Source organism: Pongo abelii, chromosome 23 (assembly GCF_028885655.2).
Source record: "Pongo abelii isolate AG06213 chromosome 23, NHGRI_mPonAbe1-v2.0_pri, whole genome shotgun sequence".
In the NCBI taxonomy this organism is placed as follows: domain Eukaryota; kingdom Metazoa; phylum Chordata; class Mammalia; order Primates; family Hominidae; genus Pongo; species Pongo abelii.
The window spans coordinates 32,880,833-32,897,024 of NC_085929.1; the positions used below are offsets into that span (position 1 = coordinate 32,880,833).

The following is a 16,192-nucleotide window of genomic DNA, read 5'->3' on the forward strand; positions in this document are numbered from 1 at the left end:
CTGACCAGCCTATTTATAAAAGTAGGTCAACACCACCTCCCAACCCCCAACCTTATTTTCTGTCTAGGCAGCTCCTAGCACCTTCTGCCATTTCAACTGCCACTTCCACGCCACAGCTGCTTGTTTACTCTGTCCACCCTCGCCCTCTCATCATGGTGCACCTAGCCTTCAGCCCAGTACCTGGCATATGGTACATGTACAATAAACATCTGACGACTAACAGAATGAAGGGATAAATGAACAGCCATTAGAAATGGACAGGACACCATCCACCCATGTCTCCTGACTTCCAGTTACCTCTTCAGCTTCTTCCTCTGAGTCAACCACAGGGAAGTCTTGCATGGACTGAGTGGTGCGCTCGGACCCATAAGCCCCCACAGCACCTTTTCCCTTTCTCTGCTTGGCTTCGATTGGGTTAATGATACCTGAGGAATTTCAGCAAAAAAAAGAGAGTCTTACGATCACAGCAATTCATGTATGTGAATCAGCCACTCAGTGAAATGACAGTTTCTTGCTCCTTCCACAAAATAACATGCTACTCAGGAAAGAGAGCTATTCTCTGCCCTCAGAACACTATTGTCCCTTGTGATTTGAAACTTATGAGCATTTATGCTACCACAGAACAGTCTGCTGACTAGTTTATTTATATCCCAAATAGATTTCCATTTCCACTTGGATTGTTTAGTGGACAGGAAGAAAACAGAACACTACATTTATAACTGAGAACTCCAGCATACTAAATTCTATGCTTCACTTCCTTGGGAGCCTCTATTAGGGAAAATGCAGTAATTCCGATACTATATTGATTCTGACTGAAGTGAAGCTGCAACTTAATATAAGACTCCTCACATATTTTACTTAGGAGTTCCTATCTCCTATGTTTAACTTTTTTATAACAAGCTTAAACCCTAGAAATAAATGTTGTTTTTCTCATGAAAGAGTTTACGAATAGGACCACAACATTTCAATGAAGACATTCCCCCGACTCCAAATTTTCCATCCCTGCCTCCCTTCCATTTAGTTCCACTGAAGTCTTAAATAAAAGCTATCCCTGGGCCAGGCGTTGTGGCTCATGCTTGTAATCCTAGCACTTTGGGAGGCCAAGGTCTTGAACCAGCCTGGGCAACATAGTAAGACCCCCATCTACAAAAAAAGAAAAAATTAGCCAGGCACGGCAGAGTGTGCCTGTGGTCCCAGCTACTTGGCAGGCTTGAGCCCAGGAGGTTGAGGCTGCAGTGGGCTACGATCATGCCATGCCACTGCACTCTACCCTAGGTAACAGAGTGAGACCTTGTATCAAAAAAAAGCAAAAAAACTATCCCCTCATTCTCATTCAGTGTATCTTTACTCAAGTTCATGTATTTTTCATGTACCTAATGTTTTCAACACATAATCTGGACTGGATTTCACTTTAATAATTATTTAGAGGCCAGGCACAGTGGCTCACACCTATAATCCCAGCACTTTGGGAGGCTGAGGAGGCTGGATCACTTGAGGTCAGGGGTTCGAGACTAGCCTGGCCAACACAGTAAAACCCCGTCTCTACCAAAAATACAAAAATTAGCTGGGCACGGTGGCAGGTGCCTGTAATCCCTGCTACTCGGGAGGCTGAGGCAGGAAAATCACTTGAACCCAGGAGGTGGAGGTTGCAGATGAGTTGAGATCGTGCCACTGCACTCCAGTCTGGGCAACAAGAGTAAAATTCTGTCTCAAAAAATAATAATGTTATTATTATTATTTAGAGACTGGAATTTGAATGTGTAGGATACATTTGATGATATCTACTTGGCAATCATGCATAGGAAATAGCTCAAGAAGAGGAGGAAATGTTCCTGTAGGAAGAATCCAACTGTTTGGTTTGAAAGGCTTTGGTCTCAAGAAGATAAGAGTGTGACAGGGGCTGTATCTCAATGGGGCTGGCCACGAGAAGACAGGAGGAGACTGGGCTACTAGAGGAAGATGGAAGTAACCAATGCAGGATTTGCTCAGCCAGTTTTACAGCCATATGGCACTAGCTATTAAAAAAGCTATGCACAATGTTTTACTGACATTCCTGAAGGACAAATAACTGTTTCCACAAAACTAAAACCCTTGTGAATAGGGATAGCGAACTCAAATGACTCTGGGACCAAGAAAAGTTCCTGTGGGTTGGGGTGGAAGACAACAGGGGGTAATGGAGACTGCCTCCAAGAGAAGGCCATGTCCATCGTCCCAGGAGCAGCTCTCACTTGCCTCAACTAACTACTGCCAGGCAAAATCTAGAATTTTAGGTGAAATTGTCTGTTTTTTAAATATTAGCAACTAATTCATTTTTGTTTTTATTTATTCTATTTATTTATTTATTTATTTATTTATTTATTCAGAGACGGAGTCTCGCTCTGTTGCCCAGGCTGGAGTGCAGTGGCGTGATCTTGGCTCACTGCAACCCCTACTTCCTGGGTTCAAGCGATTCTCCTGCCTCAGCCTTCTGAGTAGCTGGGATTACAGGCTCATGCCTCCACACCCAACTGATTTTTGTATTTTTAGTAGAGACGGGGTTTCACCATGTTCGTCAGGCTGGTCTTGAACTCCTGACCTCAAGCGATCCACCACCCGCCTTGGCCTCCCAAAGTGCTGGGATTACAGGTGTGAGTCACCACACCCAGCCTCATTTTTGTTTTCAGAAGCACTGGTCAGGACCAGAAAAAAAGCCTGTTTTCAACCTGTTTGCAGCCTGTTTTAGACCCTAACCCTTTTCTTGCTGTTGAAACAATTACTTATTTAACTTGAGCTTTGATAAAGCAAGGTAGCTTAGGAGCACAAATGTCTTGTGCTGGCAAACCAGGCTGGAGAGATAAAGTGCTTTTAAAAGGGAAAAGCAAACCTCCTCTCCCAACACCCCTCTCCTTCCCTCTGCCTGCCCTCCTCCATCATGCAAGACAAAGGTGCAATACCTTGTGCATTCTTCCCGAGGCCCCGTCCAGGGACGTAGCCCATCTTCTGAAGAAGCTTCTGTCCAATTCCTTTAGTGTGTCTTTCCCAGCTGCCGAAGTCCATGAACGATTTGGTTCCTCCTGCAAAACCTTTCTGGCTGGGCTTAAAATTGCCACCCTGCAAAGAAGAAAAATCAAAGCTTAGTTAATGGAAAAACAAAAAGAAGAAAAATCTAAGAAAGCCTGGCCAACAGGAAAATGGCCTAAGTTATACAGCACTATGAAATGTGTCATTATGAACCAAAAATGTGTGTGATACGTGTCAGGAAGGAAGAGACTGCACTACACACTTCACAACTCACAGAAACCTGCCACCAAAAGGAGACACTCACAAAATGCATTCCAGATGAGTTTCTCCCTGGCTAGAAAATGCTTGGGCCACAATGACCCAAGCATTGAAGGATATTACTAGGGTCACAATCCTGCAATAAAGACTCTACCGTTTTTAACTTCCTTGGTCCAAAATCCTTAGGAAAGTCGTCCTGCTTAACAGGTTTCTCTTCGTCATCAGAATCTTCCAACTCTGCCTCCTCCGCTGCCCCTTTCTTGAGCCCTGCGCTGATGAAGTTGACTGGCGCAGAGTAGTCACGGGCCCTGTAGGCACAGAAACAAAGCCCCACCGGGTCGATAAAGAACTCTTTTCTCTGCAGCGATCCCTTTGCGGAAACTACGTGCTTGAAAACTCCTTAGAGTGAATCTCATGGGAGGTTTTTTAAAAAAGTAACACATTTTTTAATGTGTCAAAAAATCCAAAGGACCCCAGATTTGGCTTCCTGTAGTCACATTTAACATTTTACCTGATATATTCCTCTACGGCTGAAGAGTTATCACGTCAATGTAGGGTTGATTACAAATTCAAAATATGATGTGATAATACAATTTTCCTACATTTTAAAAATTAATTTATCATAAAAAGCATTTGTTTTGAAAACTATATCAAGTACAAAAAGCCAACAGGAGCAGAAATTTTGACGGATAATCATAAATAAATAAAACCCATTGAAAGATTATATGAATGTAAAGCATGTAACAATTATATTAATCAAACTTAGAAAAAGCTCCTAGCCATTAAATTTATTTGAATGTGAAAATTTCCAGCCAGGGCAACATGGTGAGACTTCGTCTCTATAAAAAAAATAAATAAAAATTAGCCAGGCATGGTTGTGCAAGCCTGTGGTCCTAACTACATGGGAAGCTGAGATGGGAGGATTGCCTGAGCCCAGGAAGTTGAAGCTGCGGTGAGCTATAATCATGTCACTGCGCCCCAGCCTGGCAAAAGAGTGAGACCTTGTCTCCAAAAAAAAAACAAAAAAAAGAAAAGAAAAAAAGAAAATTATACTAAAGTCCCCTAAGAAATAAGAAATTAACTCTGTAAAATGAAATATATTGATTTAAACTCTGACTGCTTCAAGCACTTACATCAAGCCATTAACCTCAGGTCCTTTTTGTATAAAATAAAATTGATGTATTTGTACTGTGTGGTTTAAAAAAGAAAAAATTACAATAAAAAACCCTGGAGCCAGGTACAGCGGCTCACGCCCGTAATCTCAGCACTTTGGGAGGCTTGAGGCCAGGAGTTCGAGACCAGCCTGGCCAACATAGCAAAATCCTATCTCTAATAAAAATACAAAAAATTAGCTGAGTGTGGTGGCACACGCCTGTAATCCCACGCCACTCAGGAGGCTGACACATGAGAAACACTTGAACCCAGAAGACAGAGGGTGCAGTGAGCTGAGGTCACGCCACTGCACACTCCAGCTTGGGTAACAGAGACTGTGTTTCAAAGAAAAAAGAAAACCTGGGAATACAGCAAATAAAGTGATACCTTGTAAAATGACCAACCTAGTAATTCAACATCCTCAGGGCAACAACAGATTTTAGCGAGTTTTTTCCTAAAATTGTAATATAACTTAGTGATTTAGATCCCAAACTCTAGAGTCAGATAGGTCCAGGTTCCAATTCTAGCTTAGCCTCTGCCTAGTTGTATGACCATTAGCCTTAGTCTCTTAATCTGTAAAATGGGGACAATAATGGTGCCTTTCTCATAAGGAAAATTAATCCAGGCTTGTGAAATAGCCAGAACAAGTAAGCAGCCAAGAGATGTTAGCTATTATTATTATCTTATGATTATGCAATTCTTGTTCCCTGATCTATCTGTCATCTACTTTCAGACTTCCTTGTGGATGAGAAGTTTGGACTAATCTCTATACTCTTTCTCCCCCAGTCTCCTTTGAAAAAGGCACATTCTCAGCTGGGCGTGGTGGCTCACGCCTGTAATCCCAGCACTTTCGGAGGCCGAGGCAGGCGGATGACAAGGTCAAGAGATCCTGGCCAACATGGTGAAACCCCGTCTCTACTAAAAATACAAAACTTAGCTGGTGTGATGGCACGTGCCTGTAGTCCCAGCTACTCGGGAGGCTGAGGCAGGAGAATCGCTTGAACCCGGGAGGCAGAGGTTGCAGTGAGCCAAGATCGCACCACTGTACTCCAGCCTGGCGACAGAGCAAGACTCCATCTCAAAAAGAAAGAAAAAGCAAAAGGCACACTCTCAATAGGATGGAGCCCAGAGGCTACAGGTGAGGCCATGGAGGAAAAAACCCCAACCTGGCACACCCTGGTTGAGTGAGGTTCAGCCAGGGCACACATAACCTTGTGCTGGGGAGGAGACATGCAGCCTGAATCCTCATCGCCCACCACTATCCTAGACCAGTCCTCCACTACCTGTGCAGGGACCACTGGCTTGGCCTCCTCACAGTCTTCCACTGTGGCTCCATGCTGATTCAGCACACCAGCAAAAGGGTCTTCTCAAAACATAACCCAGCCCCACATCACACCCTCTCTATCACACACTCTATGCTACCCTTCCCTCTCTCTGCTCCAGCCCCCAAGCCTTTCATATCCTTGTGGATACCGTGATGCTTCCCATCAAGGGCCTTTGCATATTGGGACCTCTTCTACCACCCTAGTTACCTTCTACTGTCAGTCATATCAGCTTAAGGGTCACTTTTCTCCACAGAAATCTTCCTTGACCTCTCAGAAGAGGTGAAATGCCCTAAAATGTGTTCTCCCTCATGTCTTCATGTCCTCATGTCCCTCATGTTCTACATCACAGTTACAAGTTTGATTGTCTGAGTTGTTAATGCCTATTTCCATCTTCTAGTATCTGGGCTCCAGGAAGGCAAGAATGGGTCTACAGCACAGGCCTAATACATAGTAATCACTCAATAAACACTGGTAATTAAATCAGTGAGGCCAGGCGTGGTGGCTCACGCCTGTAATCCCAGCACTTTGGGAGGCTGAGGTGGGTGGATCACTTGAGGTCAGGAGTTCAAGACCAGCCTGGCCAACATGGCAAAACCCCGTCTCTACTAATAATACAAACATTAGCTGGAGGTGGTGGCGTTTGCCTGTAATCCCAGCTACTCGGGAGGCTGAAGCACGGGAATCACTTAAACCCGGAAGGTGGAGGTTGCAGCTAGCCAAGATCACGTCACTGCACTCCAGCCTGGGCAACAGAGTGAAACCATGTCTCAAAAAAATAAAATAAAATAAATAGAATAAAATAAATCAGTGAAAGAGCAGCACTCTAGCCTAAAGAGGAAACCAGACCTCTCGAGATGATGTCACAGCTAACAGTCTCAACAAGGCCAGATGAGAAGTATACTTATCAGGGTATCTCCTCCACTCCCTGTCCATCTTCCCCCTCTTCCCTAAAGCAAGATGAAGCAGCCCCCATGCCAGGCAATACCGTTTGCCTCCAAAGCTGGGCCTCTCATCATCCGAGTCTCGCTCTGCCCACACCCCGTAGGTGGCTTCTTCCTTGGTCTGCCAGTGGCGCTGTCGGTTGGGGTTGAACTCATTCTGGAGATCCCAGTCAGTGATCTCAAAGTTCTCCCGCTCGTCATCATCATCATCAATGCGGCCTTCCCCATCCCGGTATAAGTGGGACAATGACATGGCCAGTCACTAAAGGAAGAGACAAAAAGAGCACAGGCCGTTAAGTCCTGGGGGCAGCAGTAGAAGGATTCCTTGTGAGTCTCTATTCCTTGCTGCTTTCAGAACTTTCTCCAAATTCAAAGTCCATTAAAGTCGGCATTACTATTCAATAAAAAAGATATTAAAAACCTACTTCTAGATAACAAGCAGTACTAAAACAGGTGAACAAAATACTACTCCCAACAGTCTGATTCTTTAAAAGTACATATTTCCTTGTCCTAGTCAATATCATAAATGTCACACATATTCACCCATACACAAACCACACAAAAATAACTAAGTAGGTTATTTTGTACATTATTACCTTAGAAAATGAGTAGATATCTTCTTAGATCTCAGATTCTTTTTTCTATTACTGAGGAAAGAATTATATCTGGATCCTTGGTGGTCCTAGGAGAGTGATTTTTTTAGAATATGCTTTTTGAAATACATTACTTGATGAAACAAAATTTTCAGTTTTCCTCACAAAACATGAATTTCTTCTGATGAGCTGAAAGACTGTAGCAATTATGAACACTATTTTAATAGTCAGATGTCCAGGGATTGATATAGAGAATCTACCTCACGGTAGCTGGGTGACCAGATTCAGTTGTCTTTCTTAAATTGGGATAAACTACTATACCAACCTTAGAGAAGGCTTACAAGGCAAATTCAATGAGTTCAAAATAAGTGCTCAAGAAACGATAGCTTCTACTTTAGTCCCATGATTAGGTTAATCATTGTATTAGTCAGGGTTCTCTAGAGCGACATAACTAATGGAATAGACATACATATACAAAGGGGAGCTTATTAACTATTAACTCACAGGATCAAAAGGTCCCACAATAGGCTATCTGCAGGCTGAGAAGCAAGGAGAGCCAGTCAAGTTCCAAAGCTGAAGAACTTGAAGTCCAATGTTGGAGGGCAGGAAGCATCCAGCACGGGAGAAAAATGTAGGCTGAGAGGCTAGGCCAGTCTCTCTTTTCACATTTTTCTGCCTGCTTATATTCTTGCCGTGCTGGCAGCTGATTAGATTATGCCTACACAGATTGAGGGTGGATCTGCCTTTCCCCACCCACAGACTCTAATGTTAATCTCCTTTGGCAACACCCACATAGTCACACCCAGGATCAATACTTCGTATCTTTCAATCCAATCAAGTTGACACTCAGTATTTACCATCACAATCATCATTATTATTATGGGACTAGGGTGTAAACTTAGCAAAGTGACTGTAAAATCAGTCACGCTAAAATCGAAGCCTGAGTTCAAATTCAACTCTATCAGATACCCAGTGTATGAGAATTAAATGCACGTGAAGCGCCAAGCATGGTGCACTACACAATAATACACTCAATAGGTGACAGCAATTGTGATTCTTGTCTTGCTGAAAGCGGCCTTAAGGCACACGGAGTTCACTACTTCCACATGCAGTGTCAAACTCTGGTCACCTCTGGAAAAACGTTATCTCTGCCTTCTTCTACTCACTGGTGCACCGGTTGGGTGCAACAGGTCCCAACCTCTTCCAGGAGTGTTTAGGACAGAAGGGTTTTCAGAAAAGGTGGTGAATCTCAAATACATAAAGTTAAATAATACCACTGCCTGCGTGGGCATAGTTAAGTGGTAATAAGCCCTGAGTAGTCACAAGTTATGAAGCCCTTATCAGTAGACGCTAGGTACATGCTGGTCGCTTGAGACCGATTATCAACTGTCTGCATCAAGACACTTCTGCGAGGTAGGCACCGTTAGTTTTCACGCTTCAGATAAGAAAAAGGAGGTTCAGAGAAGTTAGTAACTTACCCTAGTTCCACTGCTCATAGGGCTCAAACTCAGGAGTGCTAGAAGTCAGGCCTCAGGCTTGTCTCTCTCTTGCTGTCTAGGTTTGGCGAAGGAGGCTCACGTTCTTAACTGAACCCAAGCCCTAAACCCCGGTTGACCCCAAGCGGCACCGCCCCTCTCCGTGCCTCGGCAGAGCTGTCTACGAAATGGATTCCCCTCCCCACAACCCAACGGCCTGGACCGAAGCTCGCCTTCCCTGAGCCTTCGTCCCTACTCCCACTGGCGCTGAGTCCCCTTGTGGCCAGCCTTGCTCACCTCTCCGAGGGTCCAGCGTACCAAATTCAGCTTCACAATCCGCGCGAGAAGACCGCCTCTGCTACCCCAGAACCCGGATGTACCGTGGCCGGCGCGCCGGAAATGACGTTAGTCGACAGCGGCTGTCCTGCTGGCTGCCAGGGCAGCGTGGTACGCTACGGCGGATACGGCTGTAGAGCGGCCGGCTGGGATCGTAGATAGGAGCGGTGGATTTGCAAGGCCTAGAATAGCTGGGGAGTGGTTTCCCCGCGGAATCGGCCTCCCTGCCGCGCCTGCTTTGTACTGTGACGCTCAGCCTGTGATGACTGGTGTGGAATCCGCTGAACCACCTTGGCCTAAGGAGACTTTGCCACTCTGAGATTGTAAATCTGTAAAATAGAGATGTAGGATTAGCCCATAGGGTAGTTGTGGTAAATACTGTGAGACAATACGGGGCCTGGGACACAGCATTCAAATGGGAATAATGAAGGTCAAGACTGTGATTCCTGTATCTTTGACGCTCTCGGTATAAGCACCGTCGTGGGCACAGGGCAGTGGCCTTTATGTAGGAGTTTAAGAGGGAAGGAAGGAATGAATGGGCAAACTCTAGAGTTCCCAAGTATTCTTTCCAGGAGCTGTTTCCATTCTTTTCGTTTCCAGCAGGTTGGTAAATTCATTCATTTATTCATTGATCTAATTAAAATACCTGAGTGCCCCTCACCAGTGCTAGGCCAATGTGATACAATGAGCAGAACAGTCATGGGCCCTCCCTGGGAAGCCCTCACTAGCCCAAGGACTCCTTGTAGACATTTAAGTGTCCACAGGCTCTGGAGTTCCAACCTTGACTGCAGTTTAGCAGCTGTGGACCTTGGGCAAGTCATTACATCTAAGCCTGTTTTCTCTTCTGCAAAATGGTTAAGGATTCAATAAGATAAAACTGTAGGCAATGAAAACCGTACCTGGTAACAGTAGGTGCTGAAGAACTGTTAGCTATTAATTTTTGCTTAATTTTTCTCTCTCTGCTCTATGTGATGAAAAGATTCAAGAGGCAATTGTTGGAGTGTAAAAAGAGCACGGGACTTGGAGTCAAATACTTAAGTCTACCATCAAGTAGTTGTTAAGAATTAAACAACAATTTTTGTGTACCCAGTTAAATGTGGGCTGCTTAGGAATGATGACTGTGTCTTAATGATCTCTGTATTCCTAGTGACATGTAGAATCATTGTGCCTGACACATAGTATGTACTCAGGAAAGAAATAGAAAATGTGGTTTTAGCATTGAAGGCCAGGAGAGAGGGTCTAACAGACTACAAGCCCCACCAGGAGCAGAGTAAGGGAAACAAAGGAGAAAAAAGTGTTTTTAGTCTGTACTGAATGTATTTACACTGTTTGTAGCCCAAAAGCCAAAAGCGTACATAAGCTTGGCTTTTCTGTAGCTATGTTTATGGCTTTACAGCAGATTTTATGGAGCTGCAATTACTTTGATCATGAGGGACTGATGCTAGTGGATTTACATCACCAAATGGAACTCACTCTGTGGCTTCTGAAGAAGGGACCTTTGTGGACTGTCATGGGGTAGTTAAGAGTGCAGGCTCTGATTTAGTGATCAGAGTCTGCATTGTCAGGAATGGGACAAAGTGAAGTTATGTGGCATTTGATAGGATGCCCTGAGAAGATTGCAACATCACCCCTGTGATATTCCTGCTGAAGATCCATAACCTGGATGTAATCATGAGGATGTATCAGACAAACCCACATAAAGAGACATGCTGTATACAAAACTGTAATCTTAGAAAGTGCCAAGGTCATGAAAATCATAGATGGACCCTGGAACTGTTCCAAACTGAAGGGGACCAAAGAGCCATGACAACCAAACACAACACATGATTCTGAACTGGATCTTTTTGCTTGAAAGGAAGTTACAGGGACAATTGGAAAAGTTTAAATGGGGCCTACGATGCCATGGTAATGATGTGTCCATGTTAATTTCCTGATTTTCATGGTTGCCTGTTAAGTTACATCAGAGGATGTTCTTGTTTGTTGGAAAGTAAATCAATGTATTTGGCAGTGGATAAGGCATCAAATGGTCACCTTAATTTCAAATTATTACGGGAAAAATGCTTCTCTCTGTACTTTTTTTTGTAATTTCTTACAATGAAAGCTCTGGAGTAAAAACTTCAAGGATCCAAATCTCCACTTTGCTACTTCTTAGATGTGGGCCCGAGGGCAGGTTGCTTCACCTCTCGACACCTCAATTTTTCCATCTGTAGATTGGGGATAATGACAGTACTGCTCTAAGAGAGTTGTTTTCAGAAAAACAAAAACAGAAAGTGATAATTAGTGCATGTAAAGCTCCTGGCATGGTTAAGAGCTTTCTAAATGATTGTGGCTATATTCTTATTTATTTATTTATTTATTGAGACAGAGTCTCACTCTGTCGCCCAGGCTAGAGTGCCGTGGCACAATCTTGGCTCACTTGCAACCTCTGCCTCCCAGATTCAAGTGATTCTCATGCCTCAGCCTCCTGAGTAGCTGGCGTTACAGGCGCAGCTGTAGTGATTCTCATGCCTCAGCCTCTCGAGTAGCTGGCGTTACGCCACCACGCCTGGCTAATTTTTGTTTTTTTATTTGTTTTAATTTTTTTTTCCCCCAGACAGAGTCTCACTGTGTCACCCAGGCTGGAGTGCAGTGGCACGATCTCAGCTCACTGCAACATATGCTTCCTGGGTTCAAGCAATTCTCCTGTCTCAGCCTCCTGAGTAGCTGGGATTACAGGTGTGCACCAGCATGCCTGGCTACTTTTTGTATTTTTATTAGAGATAGGGTTTCAACATGTTGGCCAGGCTGGTTTCGACCTCCTGACCTCGTGATCCACCTGCCTTGGCCTCCTAAAGTGCTGGGATTACAGGTGTGAGCCACTGCGCCAGCCTTCATTTTTAAAAACCCAATGTCATACCCCTTTCAGTCTCAAAAATCCATGGTTTTTCAGGATTTCTGGGATCAAATGCCCAGCCTTTGAAAAACAAGGAAAAGTTTTACAAGGCAACCAGAGCTTTAGGTTCAAGGTCTCATATCTATCGTGATCTGTCATTTCCCAGAGGGGAAAAAAAACAAAAACGTTGCTTTGAGATTTGGGAACATCCACACTCATTTCTACATTCCCAATGAGGTGCTCAGACATGTGGCCTTCGCAGAAGGGGTTGCCAAGCAACAAGGCTCCTTGGGCAGAAGGTGTCGGGCAGGGCCCTCCAGCACTCATGGGTCTATACCTCTCCTTTCACAGCTGAGGCGGTGGGGGAGCCCCTGGCAGAGGGGAGGTGTCAGCACCATACAGTGAGTTTAAGGACAGGGCCAGGCCTGAAACCCGGGAGCTCAAACTCTCTGGCAGGTGCTTTCTTTGCAAAACCATGCATAGGGTCCCACATCATGATTCCTGTGTGTTAGGGGCCACAGAGCCAAACTCTGCAGACATCATCTCTTTGATTCTTCAACCTTCTAAGGTAGTTTGTTATAACCCCAGAGTCCACATTCCTAACCTCTTATTTCTACAGCCTATTCCATACAGCACACTTTCCATATTGCCTACAAAAGATTTGGGGAAAAAAAAAATCCTCGCTCAGTTACAACTTTAAATAGGTTGGTACCATAGAAACAATCCATAAGTGGCATTTCAAAGCTGATATATTTAAAGACTAGCACATGTACTTTTTCTAGGACAGTGACATTATACAGTTGCACATGGCTTATTCTTATTTTGCATTTTGTCCCAAAAATATATATGGTGTCCTGAACTTGGCAGAATTGAGAACCCAGATCAGCTGAGATTAGCAATTTGATTTCCCTCTAAATGTTTCTTACAGATGGTTTCTACCCTACTTAACTTTCAAGAATTCGTGAAGACTCTATCCTTATATGGAAAGCTGGAACATGAGGTTCCTTAGACTTGGGGTGTTATCTGTAAATGAAATAACCGCAAAACACAGTAAGGGGAGAAACCACAGCCTTCATCATTCATTTATTCATTTGGTCATTAACAAATATTTAATGCGTACCTATGTGTTATCTATTGCAGTGTTAACAATTACCTCCAAACATAGCGGCTTGCAACACCAGTAAACATCATCTCACATAATTTCTTTTGGTAGGAATTTGAGAGTGGCTTAGCTGGGTGGATCTGACTCAGGGTCTTTCATGGGGTTGCAGCCATCTGAAGGCTTGACCAGGGCTGGATGACCAGCTTCCAAGGTGCTTCTCTCACATAGCTGGCAAACTTGTGCTGGTTGTTGGCAGGTTTCAGTTTCTTGCCATGTGAGCCTCTGCATATGGTTACCAAGTGTCGTTATGACATAGTGGCTAGCTTCCCTCAAAATGAGCAAAGCAAGAGAGAGCAAGGCAGAAGCCATAAGGTCTTTTATGGCCTAGTCTTGGAGTCACACTGTCATTTCTGCAATATTTTTTTTTTTTTTTTGAGACTGAGTTTTGCTCTGTCACCTAGGCTGTGGTACAATGGTACGATCTCAGCTCACTGCAACTTCCGCCTCCCAGGTTCAGGCAATTCTCCTGTCTCAGCCTCCTGAGTAGGTGGGACTACAGGCGCATGCCACCACACCCGGCTAATTTTTGTATTTTTATGAGATGGGGTTTCACCATATTGGTCAGGCTGGTCTTGAACTCCTGACCTTAGGCAATCCACCCGCCTCGGCCTCCCAAAGTGCTGGGATTACAGGCATGGGGCACCACGCCTGGCCCATTTCTTTTTTTATTTTCTTTATTTTGTATTTTTATTTATTTATTTATTTATTTATTTATTTATTTATTTATTTTTGAGACGCAGTCTCGCTCTGTCACCGGGCTGGAGTGCAGTGGCACAATCTCAGCTCACTGCAACCTCCACCTCCCGGGTTCAAGCGATTCTTCTGCCTCAGCCTCCCGAGTAGCTGGGACTACAGGTGTGCGTCACCATGCCCAGCTAATTTTTATATTTTTAGTAGAGATGGGGGTTTCACCATGTTGGCCAGGATGGTCTCGATCTCTTGACCTCATGATCCACCCGCCTCGGCCTCCCAAAGTGCTGGGATTATAGGCATGAGCCACTGCGCCCGGCTGCGCCTGGCCCATTTTTGCAATATCTTATTGTTTACACATTCAGCCCTATATAGGGTTGCCAGATGTAGTAAATAAAAATACAGGATGCCCAATTAAACTTGAAGTTTAGATAAAACAATGAATAATAGCATATGTATGTCTCGTAAAATATTGCGAAATACTAAAAAATTATCTGAAATTCTAATTTAATCACCATCCTGTATTTAATCTGGAACCCTAACCCTATTCAGTGCACAAAGGAAAAACATGCCAAAGTGGGTGTGAATACCAGGAGGCCAGGTTCACTGGGGGCCATCTTGGAAGCTGGCTTCTGCAACCTTAACATGCTGGGCATGGTAGACTATGGGGATAAATGGTAAACAATGAAAAATAATAATTCCTGTTCTCATGCAGTTTGTAGCCTGTTGAATAAAATCAACTTGAATCAACCCAGCAGGAAAATAAATACAAAACCTTAACAATTATAAAAGTGCTTCAGAGAGAAATAGCTGATGCTTGGGACAGCGATGGGGTCCTCATCAAAATAGCCACTTTTTTTTTTTTTTTTGAGACAGGGTCTTGCTCTGTCTCCCAGGCTGGAGTGCAGTGGCATAGTCATAGCTCACTGCAGCCTCAACCTCCTGGGCTCAAGTAATCCTTCTGCCTCAGCCTTTCGAGTAGCTTGGACTACAGGCTGCAGTAGCCAAACTCAGCTAATTTTTAAAGATCTTTTTGTAGCGATGAGGGCTGGCTATGTTGCCCAGGCTGGTCTTGAACTCCTGGCTTCAAGTGATCCACCTTGGCCTCCCAAAGTGTTGGGATTATAGGCGTGAGACACCTCACATAGCCCACTTTTGCTTTATATATTTGAGTTTTTACATGTGATTTGATTTGTCTCTATGGGCGTATAAGGGGTATATGGAGGGTTCTGTTGCTAAAAGAAGGAAATAAAACCCTGAAATGCAAGGTTTTGAACCTTAGCAAAATCCATAAGCACACACAAATGAATGCACGTAAACATGGCGAAAACTGAATAGGGTCTGTAGTCTAGTTAACAGTTTTTACTAATGCTAATTTCCTGGTTTTGCCATTGCACTACAGTTGCATCAGATATCAGCATTGGGGGAAGCCAGGTGAAGGACACATGGAATCCTTTGCACCACTTTTTCCACTTCACATGAGTCTACAATTATTTCAAAATAAAAAGTTAATAAACAACCCATTTTAAAAAAAGCAGCTGTTGTTTGGAAATGGAAACAAGGTTAGATCAAAATAATCCAGACTTGGTGGGGTGTGGTGGCTCATGCCTGTAATCCCAGCACTTTGGGAGGCTGAGGTGGGTGGATCATCTGCGGTCAGGAGTTCAAGACCAGCCTGACCAATATGGCAAAACCCCATCTCTACCAAAAATACAAAAATTAACTGGGCGTCGTGGCATGTGCCTGTAGTCCCAGCTACTTGGGGGGCTGAGACTGGAAATTTGCTTGAATCCAGGAGGCAGAGGTTGCAGTGACCCGAGATCTCGCCACCGCACTCCAGCCGTGATAGAGCAAGACTCAGTATTAAAAAAAAAAAAAAAAAAAATCCAAATTCATGAAGGGACTGGAGGAGGGCCTGATGGGTGGAGCCAGGGATTCTGTCTGAAGAAATCGAATTCTTTTTTTTTTTTTTTTTTTTTTTTGAGATGGAGTTTTGCTCTTGTTGCCCAGGCTGGAGTGCAATGGTACAATCTCGGCTCACTGCAACCTCCACTTCCCGGGTTCAAGCCATTCTCCTGCCTCAGCCTCCCGAGTAGCTGGGATTACAGGCATGGGCCACCACACTCAGCTAATTTTGTGTTTTTAGTAGAGATGGGGTTTCTCCATGTTGGTCAGGTTGGTCTCGAACTCCCTACCTCAGGTGATCCGCCCACCTAGGTCTCCCAAAGTGCTGGCATTACAGGTGTGAGCCACCATGCCCCGCAGGAATGGAATTCTTATTGTTAATTATCCTGAGCAGTGTTGGTTTAGAACACAGAATGAGGCCAACTTTGAGGATAAGGGTAAGAGGTGTCCTCCTGGTTCTGGGCCCAGATGTGGGGTCCGGAG

General features: G+C 44.2%; 1 protein-coding gene and 1 long non-coding RNA gene across 2 annotated transcripts in view; one reads left to right on the top strand and one right to left on the bottom strand.

Annotated features, from left to right (window-relative positions):
* The window catches only part of TFIP11 (tuftelin interacting protein 11), a gene marked incomplete at its 5' end in the record, with an annotated part of 20,395 nt that extends 11,270 nt beyond the window's left edge, over positions 1-9,125 (bottom strand). Inside the window, 7 exon segments of the mRNA NM_001133272.1 lie at positions 298-425; positions 2,934-3,090; positions 3,413-3,566; positions 6,721-6,938; positions 7,273-7,358; positions 8,748-8,823; positions 9,042-9,125. Coding sequence (NP_001126744.1) covers positions 298-425; positions 2,934-3,090; positions 3,413-3,566; positions 6,721-6,929 — 648 coding nt within the window.
* On the top strand, positions 9,119-11,210 carry LOC112130643 (uncharacterized). Its single transcript, XR_002912884.3, has 2 exons — positions 9,119-9,683; positions 10,060-11,210. It is a non-coding gene; the product is annotated as an uncharacterized LOC112130643 (long non-coding RNA).
* Positions 11,211-16,192: the final 4,982 nt, after the last annotated feature.